Source organism: Erpetoichthys calabaricus, chromosome 12 (genome assembly GCF_900747795.2).
Source record: "Erpetoichthys calabaricus chromosome 12, fErpCal1.3, whole genome shotgun sequence".
In the NCBI taxonomy this organism is placed as follows: domain Eukaryota; kingdom Metazoa; phylum Chordata; class Cladistia; order Polypteriformes; family Polypteridae; genus Erpetoichthys; species Erpetoichthys calabaricus.
The window spans coordinates 3,265,269-3,282,973 of NC_041405.2; the positions used below are offsets into that span (position 1 = coordinate 3,265,269).

At 40.9% G+C, this 17,705-nt stretch overlaps 1 protein-coding gene across 2 annotated transcripts in view; it reads right to left on the minus strand.

Moving 5' to 3' along the window:
* Window positions 1-1,962: 1,962 nt before the first annotated feature.
* The window catches only part of LOC114661712 (kinesin-like protein KIF22), a 31,851-nt gene continuing 16,108 nt past the window's right edge, over window positions 1,963-17,705 (minus strand). Inside the window, exons 6-9 of one of the 2 annotated variants that reach the window (XM_051934638.1) lie at window positions 17,142-17,255; window positions 16,845-17,042; window positions 13,934-13,990; window positions 1,963-2,493 (exon numbers count right to left, since the gene is read on the minus strand). In XM_051934638.1, coding sequence (XP_051790598.1) covers window positions 2,437-2,493; window positions 13,934-13,990; window positions 16,845-17,042; window positions 17,142-17,255 — 426 coding nt within the window. In that variant the 3' untranslated portion in view covers window positions 1,963-2,436. Of the gene's footprint in view, window positions 2,494-12,995; window positions 13,804-13,933; window positions 13,991-16,844; window positions 17,043-17,141; window positions 17,256-17,705 lie in introns of those variants that run through there. The other variant, XM_028814875.2, reaches the window with a different exon arrangement.

Here is a 17,705-nt window from a genome sequence, read left to right on the forward strand (position 1 = left end):
TCAATAAGAGGTTTTAAAAGTGGGCGGCACGGTGGCGCAGTGGGTAGCGCTGCTGCCTCGCAGTTGGGAGACCTGAGGGCCTGAGGTTTGCTTCCCGGGTCGTCCCTGCGTGGAGTTTGCATGTTCTCCCCGTGTCTGCGTGGGTTTCCTCCGGGCGCTCTGGTTTCCTCCCACAGTCCAAAGACATGCTCGTTAGGTGGATTGGTGATTCTAAATTGGCCCTAGTGTGTGCTTGGTGTGTGGGTGTGTTTGTGTGTGTCCTGCGGTGGGTTGGCACCCTGCCCGGGATTGGTTCCTGCCTTGTGCCCTGTGTTGGCTGGAATTGGCTCCAGCAGACCCCCGTGACCCTGTGTTTGGATTCAGTGGGTTGGAAAATGGATTAATGGGTTTTAAAAGTTCAAAATGTTCTCAAGATATCTTCAAGACAATCAAACATGCCTGGTAAATTAGCAGAACTGGCCCACTAAAAGCTAAGTTGTTTCACACGCACAAGCAGATGGACAGACAGACAGACTTGACAACAGCAGTAGATGTTTTTCTCATTATAGGTGTGCCTGCCTGTTTGTGTTTTTTTGCTCTTGTCACACACGTGTACATGGGAGGCAGTCTAAGGGCTTAGCTGAAGAGGGTAAGCAACAGAGACTGGGGTTCATGGACAGCACGAATACCTTTTCTCCCTTCTCCACAGACCTTCAGAAGAGAAGACCACTTAAAAAAGCGCCACCCACTTCTGGCTCCAGACCACGCCCCTCTACTGACCTCACTTCCCTTCCTATCCCGCCTCATCCTGTCAAAAAATGATAAGAATGAACCCACCTGTCATCAGATCAGTCCGATAGGACTCAGTCTTTTATGATTACTCATGACCATATTGTGTTGGTAGTGACAATACGAGGAGTGATCAAAAAATATGGTGAATGTTTTAATGTTTTTAAAAGATTTACAACTACTAGTCACCCTCAAAATACTCTCCTCCACTTTAAAAGCACTTAGCCCAACACTCCTGCCACTTTGCGAAGCAGTTCTGGAAGTTTTCTTTTCGTGGCTGCTTGGATGTCCTCAATGGATTGAAATCGTTTGCCTTTCATGGTCATTTTCAATTTAAGGAACAGCCAGACAGCCAGAAGTCGCACAGTACCAGATACAGCATAATGTTTTTATTCGAAAGAAATTGTCGTACTAGAAAGGATGTGTGACAAGGAGCGTTGTCATGATGAAGAATGAAACCGTTTCAACATTTTCCTTGGTTATTGATGTTGAAGGATGTCCTGATCTTTTCTCGTCTTCAACCGAGTCAGATCCATTACAAAATCGATCAAACCACTTGTAAACAGTCGTAATTGTCGGTGCAGTGTCACCATAAACCCATTTTAACATCTGATGGGTTTCCTGAGTTTTTTGCAATTTGAAACAAAATTTCATGTTAATGCGTTGCTCGATTTCCATTATTAACGACACACTTGAAAGACACACTTGAACTCAACAGTGGCTCACAAATGACTGACGGTATCAAACACGTTGAAATTTGTCACAAACTCAGCTCTAGGATGGACCTGTCAGAACCGGCATTGAATTTTTCGCCGTTGCTCTTGGATGGCACTCTGCATCAACATTCACCGTACTTTTTGATCACACCTTGTATATGGGGTGGATTCCGCAAACCTTCATAATTGTTCTCCATCCATCCATTATCCAACCTGCTATATCCTAACTACAGGGTCACTCACTCTACAAGGTCTGCTGGAGCTAATCCCAGCCAACACAGGGCACAAGGCAGGAAACAAACCCCGGGCAGGGCGCCAGCCCACCGCAGCCTCTTGTTTATAATCTTCAAAACTCAACAAAGTGAAACATTTTCAGTAAATACAATTACTTGGAAAAGCTAAAAGTTTTATTTTAAATTTATTTTTTACAATGCATAAAGAAAAATGTGTGTACTCTACATTGTAGGCACATATTATAACTCAGAGAAACCAGTTTCCTCTAACCTGCATTTACGTTGCCAAAAAAAGCCCCCCAACCTTAATTGGCACCCTGTCATCCGGGATTCCTTTAAGTCTGTTATTTTTTTAAGTAACAGTTAATTATCCATTTGCTCACTCTTCAATTCTTCATTTCAGAATTATAGAGACAATAAGCACATCCTCATAGCAACAAGAACAAGGCAGGAACCCAGCAGTACATGAAGCCACATCCACATCCTCATTAATCTGGACATAAAATGAACTGCTCACAGAAAACAAAACCTAAGGAGAGCATTCAGAATCCATGGAAGAATCAACCTGCTTGGGCCCAAACTCTGTTACAGGTGCTACCAGACAGCCAAGTATAAATATACTACAAAAATATAAATTTGTATTAGAGTAACATACAGTAATATTGTACATAAAGTGATTAAAACAAATTGTCTTCCATTTTTATGAACCTTTTCCACAATTAGCAGTCATTTGAAGTGGAGGGGACTTCAGAAGTGTGCTTCCCTAGGAACTGATTCTGTTGGAGAAAGGAGACATCACCTGTGTTAAGTGGTTTGAGTGGTTTAGTGACAAGGCTGCCGCAGACACAAAGGAAATCTGCAGGGTGCCAGGAAGATGTGACTCACCTTCAGAGCTTCTACTAGTTTGGTGGAAATGCCACGGATGGAAGATAACGTAATCCTGAAAATCCTTCCAGAGCAGCGACGAAAATGGCAGACCGTATACATCGAGATCCCACCTAAGTAATAGTCTTGTCATTGGCTTCCTCATCTGTTATGCCACGTAAATCGTCATTAAAGAAAGCCAAGTTATTTTCTCTTATGTGATTTCTTACCGCCGTATCACTATGGGAGGGGTATCACCTTGTTATAATATATCTATTTAGGTTCAGGTTACTTAAAACGATGCAATTAAAAAGAACTTATTCCAACCAGGGAGCTAGTTCCCCCTAGAGGAAAACAATGTGCCACTAGGTGCTGTATGCCTACAGTTTGTTTAATAAGTGTGTCGAGTGACATTGTGCTGCGTTGATCAATTGAGTATTTCTGGCAACTTTTTTTTACAATCGTGCAGGTGACTTCAGAGATTTTTCAAGTGACAACTGAGAAAGCAGAAAAAACATTATTAACTGTAATGATTATAAGTATCCATCTATTCATCCATTGTCCAACCTCCTATATCCTAACTGCAGGGTTGCGGGGGTCTGCTGGAGCCAATCCCAGCCAACACAGGGCGCCAGCCCACCGCAGATTATTATTAGTATTTAACTCACAAAATACCAATGACTGTATTTTGAATTAATCATCTGCAGAGAACTATATGATTTTATACATCTATATGATTTGATCTGCATTTAGGTAAGAAAGGAATTATGTTTATCCAAAGAATATGAGACTGATTTAATTCTTCTATGTGAAAGTGCTAACCTCTTGATATTAACAGAACACCCGGTGATATTATAAATCAATGTGATCGTTTTCTTCACTCTTGCTTAAAAATATAAGACAAAATTGTCATTTATGATTTAATAAATAAGGATTATTAATCTAATCCAACAAATATAATCTAGCGAAGATATTAAAGTTATAAGAATGTAATCTCTTTATAACTAATGCAATGAACTTTAAGAAAACTGTTTAAAATGGGTTTGTGTGTGTGTGCTGAGAAGGTCACAGTCTTTAGATAATGTAGGCGCCTGGCACTGCTTTGTTTTTCTATACTCCCGTATGTCATAAATTAAGATGTAACCCTAATCTATGTATTACCTCACAATGAACTGTTATGTTTTTTTTCTGTTCTCTCTTTGGCTAATGAATAAGCTAGGTAATATAAAGAGGATTTTTTTCTTTTAATCAAGACTGTCTGTTCTGACCAGCCAGTGGCACTGAGCTTGGGGGGGGGCTCCAGTCTCTTCGGAGGCATGGAGAAGACCGATAGTTTCTCAATCTCACTGAGAATAAAGCATAAAGAAATTGCTGTTTAATTTTGAAATTGGTGTTTATCTTGTTGTTTTCCGTTGGTGCCCCGTGTGAGGACAGAGACGGCCAAGCGACTCCTTGAGCGGGATCGTCCAGAGGACCGGTAAAAGGACTGACACCGGCCGGGTCGGGAGGACCAGCTCCCGAAAAAGTTAGGACTGGCCTGCCTCTGCCGACTCCCACGTAAGGATCCCTTGACCTCCTCTGATTTTTTCCTGAAAGTTGAGTGAACTGGGAACTTCCAGACGAGAGGAAAAATTCTTGGTGAGTAGACCGAGGGAGTCCGACCGGGGGAAAGAAAACAGGCAGTGAGTGGACCGGAATGTATAGAGAAGCTCTCGGAAATAAAACAGTGTAAAGATTATGAATGTTAAGGACGTGAGTTAGTACACTCCCTAGGAAACGAAGAAGATGTCTCTTAGAGGCTTAAAAGTAAAATAAGGGAAGGGAATGGGAAGAATACATAAATAACTGAACATTTCGTGATTGGGAAAAAGCACTGTTGTGGGAGGGCGAGACTCTTTGCTCTAATGGTCTGGTTATATCCTGAACTCAATGGGTCACTCAGGGAATCGATCACCTAAACAGCGGTAACCAGCGGCCTTCAGGTGAAGCTGTCAGTCTGCTAATCAGGTTGATTGTCCTGGTGGACTGGGGGACAGGAGGGACCGTGAGTGAAGCGACAATTGAGGCTGGTTTAGCAAAAAGTGCCGAAAACTCACTGGCCATGGGGAAAACTAATAGTAACCAGCTGGGAAAACAAAAGCATGAATCCATGTACTCATCTGTGACTGAATAAAGACTAATTGAACTATTCCTGTCTTCCTCGGGTGTTACTTCCACAGTTTATTTGGCACCCGAGCAGTTCCCCTTCTGTCAGAGAACCCGAGTGAAGGTGCAAATTAAAGACAGGAATTAGATCGGTGACCGGTGAGCACAACTGCTTTACCATCCGGGAGAGGTACTAGGAAAGTAACAATAAGAGCACCTCTTGGAATGAGACGGAGTCCTAAGTAGACTCGTAATTAGAAGGGAGAGGTGGAAGTTTAGTAATAAGGGAAAGTACCTCCCGGTCGGGGATTCGCTAAAGAAAGAAATTGAAAAAACAGGATGTGAATGAGGAGCCTCTGTTCAGAAGATTGTTTTTGGAAAATGTACCAAGGAAAAAAAAAAAAACGGCTCTCCGAGACACTACATAGAATGGAGAACAGGCTTAAAAAAAATGTAAACGGTGGAACAAACAGAGTGGGGGGCAGGTGGCCAATAGAAGGCTCTGGTGAGATGAGTGAAACGCAGGAAGTTAGGAAGATTGTATATAGAAATGCACAAGGGTGCTGTAGTCGAGGGCCATATAGAATGACAATGTTTGAAAGATGGGAATTGATAATTAAAGATAGAGCACTGAAAGTGATGCAGAAGTGCAATGAGGGACTGCAAAGCCAAATGAAACTCATAGCAGAAAAAGAAAAGTTGTTCTTGATAATGCAAGAACCATCCCAAAAGTCCGCACAAAGAAAGGAAGAATAAGTAAATAAAAATAATATAAATAAAAAGAAGAACAGATTATACCTTGATTTAGCGACAGCATGCGTTTCCTCTCCCTTTGAGTACTAGGGTGTTGTACCATGTTAGCCATTATGAATGTAGAGAAAAGCCCAGCAAAATGACACCTTTTATTGGCTAACTAAAAAGATTACAATATGCAAGCTTTCGAGGCAACTCAGGCCCCTTCTTCAGGCAAGATGTAATACAGAGACTGGAGTTCCCTGAGTTTATATACACACTCTAGGACAAGAAACAACATTGGTAAATCTTTAAATGAGAAATTTTAAATGTAAATAATTAATAGATTCATTCAGGCCAGGGTTAATTTAACAAGAGAGAAAAGAACAATGTATGGTTAAGATCTCTGGGTAAGATAACTGTCCAGCAAAGTCTTTTGAAGTTTGTAATGAGTTTTTCAAAACAATGTGGGTCTGTAGTCAGGTTGTCTGTCATTCTGACAGATGTAAACAATCCTCATACCTGGCCATAAGACCCATGTCTCTATTCAATCCATGTTGTAATGTATTAAATTTTAGCATGAGTTTAACTTCCCATTCTTTTCTCTCTTGCTGTGTTTTGAAGTTGCCCATAAGCCCTCTGACTTTTTAAAGTCCTTCTCACAGTGTGCATGGGTGTTGAAGTGGACCGCTACAGGAACATCTGTGTTGCCATGTTTAATGTGGCACCTGTATAAATTCATTCTCTGGCGGAGTGTTTGTCCAGTTTCTCCCACATAGAGTGCAGTGTCAGGACATTTCATGCAGAAAATTAGGTAAACTACATTAGATGATCTGCAGGAAAATGATCCCTTTATGTGATGTTCAAGTCGGCAGTGTGGTATAACTATACGGTCTGTATCATAAATTTGGGCACATGTTTTGCATCTTTTCTGTAGGCATGGAGATGTGCCATTTTCTGTTGGTTCACTTAGGGAGCTTCGGACAGTTAGTTGTTAAAGGTTTGGTGGTTGTCTGTATGCCAGGAGGGGAGGTTCAGGAAATACATTTTTCAGTGTTTGGTCATTGTTTAGTATTGGCTGAAGTTCTTTTATAATTTTTCGAAGTGTTTCAAGATGTGGGTTGTAGGTGACAACAAGGGGGATGCGGTTCTTGTTGTCTTTGTTTTTATATTCCAGAAGGTTGTCTCTGGGTATGGCAGTAGCTCTTCTTATTTGAGTGTCAGTTGTTTTGGGGGTGTAACCTTGTCTTATGATATCTCATCTGAGCTCCTGCAGTTGTTGATCCTGGTCTGTCGTGAGCAAATACGATTGTACCGTATTGCTTGGCTGAAAATAATGGAGTGCCTTATATGCTTGGGGTGGAAGCTATCACTTTTCAGGCAGGTCCATCTGAGAAAATACAGAAATCATTATCAAACCAGCAGACAAAGAGGGTGCTTTTGTCATCATGAACACATCAGATTATATACAGGAGGCACAAAGACAATTGTCCAATACTATGCATTATTACAAACTGCAAGAAGACCCAACAGATCTCTACAAAAAGGAACTAAAAAAAATTGTAAGTAGCTTTCCTCTTGACATCAAGGATCATGTAAACAGTTTAATTCCTGAGAACCCCAAAATGGGTTACTTCTACATGCTTCCTAAAATCCACAAAGAAGGGAACCCAGGAAGGCCTATAATCTCAGGAATTGGCTCCCATACAGAAAATGTTTCAGGTTTCACCCATAATACAACCAGCTACATCCAGGACATCACTGACTTCTGCTTTAGGCCCCTTACCTGAGGGAACCTTACTGGCCACAATGGATGTTGAGGCACTTTTCACTAACATCCCCCATGATGATGGCATATTGGCACGTGAAATGTACCTCAAACAATATGATTTACCCACAAAGTCAGTAATAGAAATGATAAAATTTACTCTGACACATAATCTATTCTCTTTTGGACAAGATTGCTACTTGCAACAAATGGGGACTGCAATGGGATGCAAACCTATTTATGGCAAAATTGGAGGAAGATTTCATTTCAATGTGCATCGTAAAACGAATGTTGTATCTCCGTTACATAGATGACATCTTCATAATCTGGACTGCCAGTGAGAAGGACCTCCTCCATTTTCATAATGAATAGAATTGTTTTCACCCCAACATAAAGCTGAATCTGAATTACACAAAAACAGAAGTCAGCTTCCTTGACACCACCGTTCAACTGAAAGACAACACCCTTGTAACTTTACAAACTGACAGACAGACGGACCTGCCTGAAAAGTGATAGCTTCCACACCAAGCATATAAGGCACTCCATTATTTTCAGCCAAGCAATACGGTACACTCGTATTTGCTCAGACCCGACAGACCGGGATCAACAACTGCAGGAGCTCAGACGAGATTTCATAAGACAAGGTTACACCCCCAAAACAACAGACACTCAAATAAGAAGAGCTACTGCTATACCCAGAGACAACCTTCTGGAATATAAAAACAAAGACAAAAAGAACTGCATCCCTCTTGTTGTCACAAGAGCAACTAATTGTCCGAAGCTCCCTAAGTGAACCAACAGAAAATGGCACATCCCCATGCCTACAGAAAAGATGCAAAACATGTGCCCACATTTATGATCCAGACCGTATAGTTATACCACACTGCTGACTTGAACATCACATAAAGGGATAATTTTCCTGCAGATCATCTAATGTAGTCTACCTAATTCTCTGCATGAAATGTCCTGACACTGCACTCTATGTGGGAGAAACTGGACAAACACTCCGCCAGAGAATTAATTTACACAGGTGCCACATTAAACATGGCAACACAGATGTTCCTGTAGCGGCCCTCTTCAACACCCATGGACACTGTGAGAGTTTCGAGTTGCCTCGAAAGCTTGCATATTGTAATCTTTTTAGTTAGCCAATAAAAGGTTGTATTTTGCTTGGCTTTTCTCTACATTTGTAATTTAGGCAAGGCAATGTAATTTAGTGTTTACCCACACCCCCCCTTAGGAATGGGTCTGTTTGAAATTTATGACAGGATTTGGGGGATGTGTCTTAAACCAGTTGCTGAGTGTTTCTTTACTAAAGTCATTTCTTCCCCCGCAAATGGGCTAAGGTGTACTTTAACATATGGTTTGGGGGCAGGTGTTAAGATGTTCTATTTCCCCCATTGGTCTGAAGTATGGCTGTTTGGAATTGGCTTGTCTCAGACACCTTTAAGTACCATGATGTCCTATTGGCTGTAGGGGTTGGACAGAACATCTATAAATTTGCTTTTTCAACCACATTCTCTCTCTCTCTTGCTAACCTGGGATGATGAAGACAACACAATGAAGAGCACAGCTCAGCAGCCATTTTGAACAGACATGTGGCTGAAAGCTGAGCACCAATGATGCCTTAACTAGAGACATTTAAGTAACTACAAGACTGTGTGCCGCCTGAACTACATATCACCATTTAATCAGGTTGTATGGTTGCCAATATTCAAATGTACTTTGCATTTTGTTATTATTTATGAATATTATCAGTAATACATTATTTTATGTGTAACTTAACTTCTGCTTGTCTTTTTACTACATCTAATTGCCTGAGGTTATAGATATAGAAGGGAAGGTGGGGATAAGTTATATACAATTATACCTTATAAACAGTGGTAAGTCTGTGAGATTAGGCATTCTAAGGCTACATATTAATAATACAATAGGGGAAAGTAGAGCAATATACTGTATATTACTCTACCAAGACAAAACAGAAGGGAACTTTTAGAATGTCTTTGTTGTTGCTAACAGAACAGGACATTAGATTGGACATTGTGCTCCTTCTTGGTTTTATCATTTTGTGCTGTTAGAAATTTCTATCAATTAAAATGTGTATTTATATAACATTTTAATGCAAAAAGAGTTACTCAAGTTGCTTCACATCAAGAAATAATTATAAAGAGAATAAATAATTGAACATATAAATGAATAGAAAAAACAAAAGATGAGTAAACAAACAAGAGCATAAATAAATAAATAAATTTAAGAGCCCCTATAATGGAATTAAGTATAACTTAAATTATTTGATGACGTTTTTTAAATCTCTAATAGTTTAAATAGTAAAAGTCAGAATCTCATATTATGGTCAGTCACCAGGAAAAGAAAAAGTCCATCTTATATCCAGATTGAAAATATTAGATAGATAGATAGATAGATAGATAGATAGATAGATAGATAGATAGATAGATAGATAGATAGATAGATAGATAGATAGATAGATAGATAGATAGATAGATAGATAGATAGATAGATAGATAGATAGATAGATAGATAGATAGATAGATAGATAGATAGATAGATAGATATGAAAGGCACTATATAACATCTATAATGTGAAAGGCACTATATAATAGATAAATAGATAGATAGATAGATATAAAAGGCACTATATAATAGATAGATAGATAGATAGATAGATAGATAGATAGATAGATAGATAGATAGATAGATAGATAGATAGATAGATAGATAGATAGATAGATAGATAGATAGATAGATAGATAGATAGGTTCTTGTGCATGTTTTCATTAACATTAACGCTCCCTCGATTTAGTTAACGGAGATACCGTGATGAGGCGGTTTTCTGATTTCGGAATGAGTTCTAACAAATGCATTGCAGCGACTCCTGCCTTACGCGGCATCACTTTGAACCAATCAGCAGACTTTATTGAAAAAGCAGACCGCCAAAGACGACCACAGCCACATTCTGTACATGTGGGCGCATTTGAAAGTTTCCAGTGGGATATCACAACAACCCCGACCTCCGAAGTGATTTCAATCGCACTCTCCAACTCAGACGACTCAATCAGTTTTTGAACTTTACATTCAGTATTACAGATGAAATTTCACCCAAAATGTGAAAATTTTCAGTGAAATGCACCAAAATTGGAGATTAGTGTTAATACGTAGCAGGTTGTTACTTAAGGTAAATTTATGCCTTCGTTTCATATTCACAATCTGTATTGCAGTTCTTTTATTAAATACCCTTATAACAAGGTTTCTCTTCTAAGGAGGATGGAATCTATTTTGGGAACGAGATGGACTGGAAGAAGACATATTTCTGTTTCGGCAGTATTCCCTGAAGGTATAGCACACGGTCAGGCCAAATCCAAACGATAACAGTCTTACTTCCTGTTACATATCCTCCCATCAGATCTTAAATGCTTAACTTTATAAACACTACTTTCTAACACATTACAACTTAACAGGGAAATGAACATTGCAAATCAAAATGTAGGTATATTCCTATTCGCATTCTAATATAATGAACATTTACTTCTCAAAGTTAATGCTTAAGTGACAACATAACTTTACACTCTCGTAGTTTTCGAGGTGTTTTGTACAGATGGATTAATCCTAGAATGGACAAAATTGCAGATTTGCTTTTAGTCTATAGAATTAGACTCAATCCGGGTCTGTGATGGCAGGACGTGCTCAACAACAACGAGCGCAGCAGGACTGTGCAGAGAGCGCAGGCGCGCGCGTTAACTTAAATCGAGGGAGCGTTTAATGAAAACGTGCGTATAAAGTGTAAACTGTTCCCGCAGTTTATTTATTTTGTTTGTTTGTTTATTTGTATTTATTCTAACTACATCCTCTCCGTGGCTTCATAATAAAGTGAATGTGCCACAACAGTTTATAAGAGCGATACCACAGGGGAAACATTTTTGGCTCCCAAAAGAAGCAGCCACATGAAGGTTCCAGAAAGACCCTTAAATTCTGATTAGGCTTTTGACAGTAAATAACCGTGAAGAGATACATACAGTAGACACCAAAGGACTCTCTCCGCACACAGGCTAACTTCAGGTTTGTGTGCTGCTAAGTAGCCCACCATAGTTTTTTCACATAGTAGAAAGTTTTTCAAAGTAAAGAATCAACTTCATATATGCACAGAACCCGTTCCAGAATGAAATGGTTCTTTGTGAAGCAATTGAACCACACAATCCAGTAAAGAGCCACTTGCATCTGTAATCTTGTTCTATGAGTCACTACCCATAGCTTGTGACCAAAGGTAATGGCAGGAACGTAGATCGACCAGTAAATCAAGAGTTTTGCCTTTTGTCACTGCGCTCTCCTTAGCATGAACGACTGACACAATGTTTGCATGACCGTCAATCTTCTGCTCCCTTCTTCCCTCACTCGTGAACAAGACCCCCAAGGTACTTGAACTCCTCCACTTGAGGAAGCACCTTGTTCCCATCCAGGAGGGGGTACTCAACCCCTTTCCGGCTGAGAACCATAACCTCAGAGTTTGAAATGCTGATACTCATCCCATCCATTTCATTCTCAGCTGCAGACTTTCCCAGTGTGTGTCTGAGGTCACAGCTCGATGAAGCCAGCAGGACCACATCATCTGTACCAAACTGAAAACCCATTGGTCCTTAGATGCACCTGGAAATTTGGTTCATAAAAATTTTGAACATAATCACAGTGGGAGGTTGAGCTTTTAGTTACAGGTCCCCTAAATTGTGGACTGGTCTGCCTGCTACTATAAGAGATGTCCCTTTGGTTTCATCTTTTAAATCCCAGCTGAAGACTCAGCACTTCAGTTTAGAACACCCTGACTAGAGCTGCTGTTTAACGGTGCAGACTGCATATCTGTTGTTAGTCATTAGCACTAAAACATTAGTAACATCCATCCATCCATTTTCCAACCCGCTGAATCCGAACACAGGGTCACGGGAGTCTGCTGAAGCCAATCCCAGCCAACACAGGGCACAAGGCAGGAACCAATCCCGGGCAGGGTGCCAACCCACCACAGACATCAGTAACACGATAGTTGTAATTTGTTACTAACCCTCACCTATTCTGTTTTTCTTCTCGGTACTCAAATGTGCCACTTGGTGCCACGGCCCACCTACCAAGTGGTTCTGTCTGCCTAAGGTAAAGTCATCCCTGATGGAGGATCGCAGGAATTGTCAGGTAGAGGAATCCTTTCATCGGATTGGCTGGCCCAGCGCTGTTTCAGCTGTGGAATGGGCAAATGGGGGAGGCAGCTTGATGGCTGAGGTCTCCAGGACTCTGAGCAAATGCAAATTGTATTATGGGATATCATCTACTGTTAAATTCTGCTCTGTACTTGTAAGATTTTTATTTTATTATTATATTGTATTGAGGATGACTTGTGTTCTGTTCTGTCTATTGTATTGACCCCCTTCTTTTTGACACCCACTGCACGCCTAACCTACCTGGAAAGGGGTCTCTGTTTGAACTGCCTTTCCTGAGGTTTCTACCATTTTTTCCCTACAAGGGTTTTTTTGGGAATTTTTCTGTGTCTTCTTAGAGAGTCAAGGCTGGGGGGCTGTCAAGAGGCAGGGCCTGGTAAAGCCTATTTTGTCACTTCTTGTGTGATTTTGGGTAATACAAAAATAAATTGTATTCTATAGTAATCAGTGACAGAGGACAATCCTAGTAGAGTCCCACACCCACCAGGAACAACTCTAACTTACTGTACTTTTAGCAATGTGAACCAAGTCTTTAATTAAGTTGTACTGGTCCTGAATAGCCCACAACAGCAAGTCTGACTCCCTATAATCCCAGAGCAATCTGGACACCCTGAGGGATGCTGTTGTATGTTTTTTTAACGTCCACAAAACACATATAGACTGGTTGGGTATTCTCCCATAAACCCTCCAGAATTCTTGTGAGGGTGAAAATCTAGTCCAGTGTTCTGTGTCCAGGATGAAATCTGCATTGTTGCTCCTGGATCTGAGGTTTATTAATAACAAATTATTTTAAATAATGGTTAACATACAGATTTGCTCATTCTTCCATAATTCAATTGAGGATCATAAAGAAATAGCACATCCTGACATCAACAAAATCAAAGCTGGAAACCAGTGGGCCATGAACTGGGTATAAAGACACAGGCACATCCACATTAATTATGACACAAAATGAACTGCCACAATAAACAAAAGAAAGCATTCAAAATCTTGCTGGGACTCAAATATATTAAAAGGAGCTACCAGGCTGCCAAGTTAAAATACATTATAAAAATATAAAGTTGTATTTAAGTAACATACAGTCTTATTTGCACATAAAAATGCTGAAACAATTTGTCTTCCATTTAATTTTTCCATTTGATTACATCTTGCCTGAAGAAGGGGCCTGAGTTGCCTCGAAAGCTTGCATATTGTAATCTTTTAGTCAGTCAATAAAGGGGTCATTTTGCTTGACTTTTCACTTCTTCCATTTAATGAATAGAAAGTGTTTCTGTTATTAAAAAATGATACTCTTGAAGCTTCTGCCATTAGCAGGCATTTGAAATGGAGAGGGCTTCAGAAGCGTGCATCTCCAGGAATTGTTTCTGTTGAGGAAAGGAGATATTGACTGGGTTAACTGGCTGGGGTTGTCAAAATTTAGTGACATGGCTTCAAAGTAAAATGCTCCCACAGACACAAGAGAAATCTGCAGGGCTCTGGGAAGATGTTACTCACCTTCAGAGTTTCTACTATTTTGGTGGAAATCCCATCAATCTTCTCCAAGTCGTCAATCTGCAAAGGAGGAAGAAAGAAAACAAGCTGGTATTCCTACTGTCATGCACATGTGGGGAATGTGGCAAATAAAAAGAACAGGAGAAAATGAACTTATCAACAGCTGTTATGAGGTTTCAGGGTTATATCCTTCTGTGTTCCAAATCTGAATATCATAAGCAGGGATGTGGAGAAGCTGGAGCGCCTATCCCAGTAAGCATTTGACACAAGGCAAGGACAATTCTTGGATAGGATGGCAGTGCATTTCAGGGTGGACACATACACGGGCCAATTTAGCAACACAAATTCACCTAAACTTACATGAACCCATGTGGAATTGTAAAGTCTGCACAAGAAGCACAACGTCTCAAACCCTGGTATCCTTGTTGTGAGGCAGTCACCCATGTTGGGAGTTACATCTTGAAGTGTACAGTAACGATCACAATTAATTTCACTGTAGTTTTACCACATGTATTCTAATGGAGGTCAGGTTGGACAAAAATGATATGGACAGACTTGGTCACCCTATCCAGAGAACCTCTTTCAGCCACTTCTATGGATTCCTCAACTGTTTTCAGGCCACATGAAGTGTATAATCCACTCCAACATATTCTGGAAATGCCCATTAGTCTTCCCTCACTGGGCTGTACAAGGTGCATGACCTGTGAGAGATTCTTAGGGGATATCCGAACCACACAGCTAAACTACTGTCTCCATTTGTTCGGGAGAAACAGCATTTCTATTCCAACTCCCTCCTGTTTTGATGAACTCCTCATCCTGAAATAAAAGTGAGCCTACTAATTCTGCAAAGGACCTCATTTTGGTAGCTTGTAGATCCAATCTACCATGTGATCTTAAATGAGGATGGGGATGTCATCAGACTGTTAAACTGAAACCTTTGTCAAAGGATGTATCTCCTGCTTAACCACCGTAGTTTGAAACAATCACACAGCAATGGAGAATACAATGGACTGACAATAAGACAGATTTGTACACACAAGAATAAGACGATCAAAGCAGCTAAGAAAATGTAATGAGCAGGATTCCATCAGTGAAGGGTAACACAATAACCACAAATAAATCAGAGCACAATAAAAGTTTGCGTTTTTCAAAACTCTTCATTTCCTCCCATCCACATTGCAACACTGAGCCAGCATTTCCAGAAATATAATATATGGCTCTGTAGACCATTTTCGGGGGTTAAAAACATTTTGGTTGTATGGATGACAGCTGAAAACAGTGACTAATGCCTGGGATTTCAAATGTAAAGGAGATGTAGCCTCAGTTTAAGCCCTTTTACATGTTGTGGGGAACAGCCTGGACACAGACAGGCAGACATGATGGTTTTACCACACACGTGTTTATTCACAGTATATACAGTGCACATACCCAGTGCCTCAGCACCAATCACCCCTTAAGTCCTGGCCACACGCACAATGCCTTTCTCAGTCTTTGGTCCACTTCCACTCCTCTCCACCAAGCTTCGTCCTCTTCCACCCGACTCTCGCTCTTGACTGGAGGGAGGCGGCCCCGTTTATTCCCCCCCGAAGGACTCCAGGTGGATCCTGAGAGCTCATAGCCACACCCCTGTGTGGCGGAAGCTCCCATGGTGAAGGCGGAAGTCCACCAGGTGTCTTCAAGTCTCTTCCCTCCAGTACTTCCCAGTGTGGCAGAAGTACTGAGGGCCAACACTCCCAAGGCATTGGGGCGCCCCCTGGCGGTGACCACGGGCCCCTACAGGGTTGAGCTTCTAAGCTCCGTACCCGTGGTCCCCAAAGCCACCAGGGAGGACGCCCTCTCGTGTCCTGGAGGAGGTACAAGCCCTCCTCCACTCCTCCTGGGCGTCCCGGGCACCACAATGTCTTCAGGCTAAGAACTAGGACAACACTGAACAAACTCAACTTAACAGCAAGTAAGCAAATGCAACTTTCAGTCCGCTAAGTCCAGAAAATGTGATCACACATATGCGATATGCGATTAAAATTTGACTAACGAAGCTGGCAGATTGAAGACTGGACCAGGAAATAGAATGATAAGGTGCTAGACAAAAGAAAAGTCAGAAAGTGGACCACCGTCAGTCCCAAAATGACTCAATGTGATCAACCGAGTGCAATATGCAGAATACATTTTTAGGTCAAAAAATATGGTTTTCAGTTCCCGCTGTCTAAATAACCTTTCCTTAAATAAGAACAAAATGATTAGACACTTCCAATATGTAGATAATGTTGTAAAGTGTATTTTGAAATCTTTCATGTAAGGAAACCAAAAGTTCCAAGGTCAGGCAGTTCTACTCGCTAATCGTGGTGCTGGACAGTGGCAGCGTGTTGTATGTTGATTAGTTCAATATTTCCACTGGACTCTGGACAAACGGCAATAATGACCTTTTGAACCTGTAGACCTGTTAAATGAATTAACCCTAGCTGTAACATATATAAAGAGGAGTGAAAGAACTAAAATAGTAGTGGTAGTTCAAAGATTTATGTTGTGAAGAACTGCCAGTGAGAAGTCTCAAATCCACAATGTCAGGCTCAGCAGCAAGGTCTTTGCAGCATGAACGAAATGGAGCTCCATCACCCAGCCACACAGAGCCTTTCTCTGAACACTGTGAGCCATGCACTTCTTGGTGACATCAGCTGGTCTCTCACTATGTCAGCAACCCAACTTTTCTGCACAGCATCACCACTGCAGTAGTCTGTCCTACCACTGGGACGTGCCTTAAACCCTTCCTAATGGGGGTGTCCAGATGGCATTATACTGTAACTTCATGTTTGAAAGTCTTCTGTGTATGTTTACCGTTGAAGGGGGTGAAACTCATGTAAGCAAAGCACATTAAGAAGTTGAATTGGGCGCTCCAATGTGTGAAGGAGCTGCTCACCTGCTTCAAAGCGTTGTGACTCCTCCATTCGATGATCATCTTTGCTTTCTTGTCTCCAATGAGATTCAGTGACCTCAACTGTTTCTTAGATCCGTGCTGCAAAATGTTTAGTAATTCACTCAGGACATCTCTCCCTTCTTTAGGATCTGAAGTTACCTTCTCTTCTTGCTTGGGCTCTTGAGGTAAAGGGGAGATGTTCTGTAGCACAAAAGATAAACATAATACAGAAATTATAAGGGGTGGAATCCATCAAACTTAATTTATGAAACACATCTAAGATCGAAATGAGTCCAGTACCTTTGAAGGTGTACAGGCACATAAGTGTGTCCTGCAATGAACTGGCGTCCCATACAGGACTGGTTCTTGTGTTGTGCCCAGTGCCATTGGCATGGAGTTTACCTGCTGGTGACCCTGTTGAGCAAAAAACTGTTGCAGATAACAGGTTGTCAAATCACAAGACTCCCACAGACATGCCATTTGGGTTTCTAAGAGGTGTCATAATTTGCAGTTCCAACTCATGCAGCACAATACATACAAATGGGCAACAGGAGGAAAGCCTGCATTCTGTTAATATTACAAGCAAGCTCCATATTTCAAGGTAAGGTACTTCCTTCAGGTAAGGCAGTGATCAATTTCAAGAGTAGGTTGTTCTTGTCATTAATTATGGAGACATGTTGCTTTATGACTAGCATGTACAAGTAAGAATCATTGCATACTAAGGACCTTATAAACCTACAGACCCACAGTATGTCCAGTTCTGGGTGAACTGAAAAATGTGGTCAATACACTTTAGAAATCTTTAAAGCAATGATATTTTAACTGGCACCCAGTAGACTCGAGATCTTCATTTATTTAGTGTTC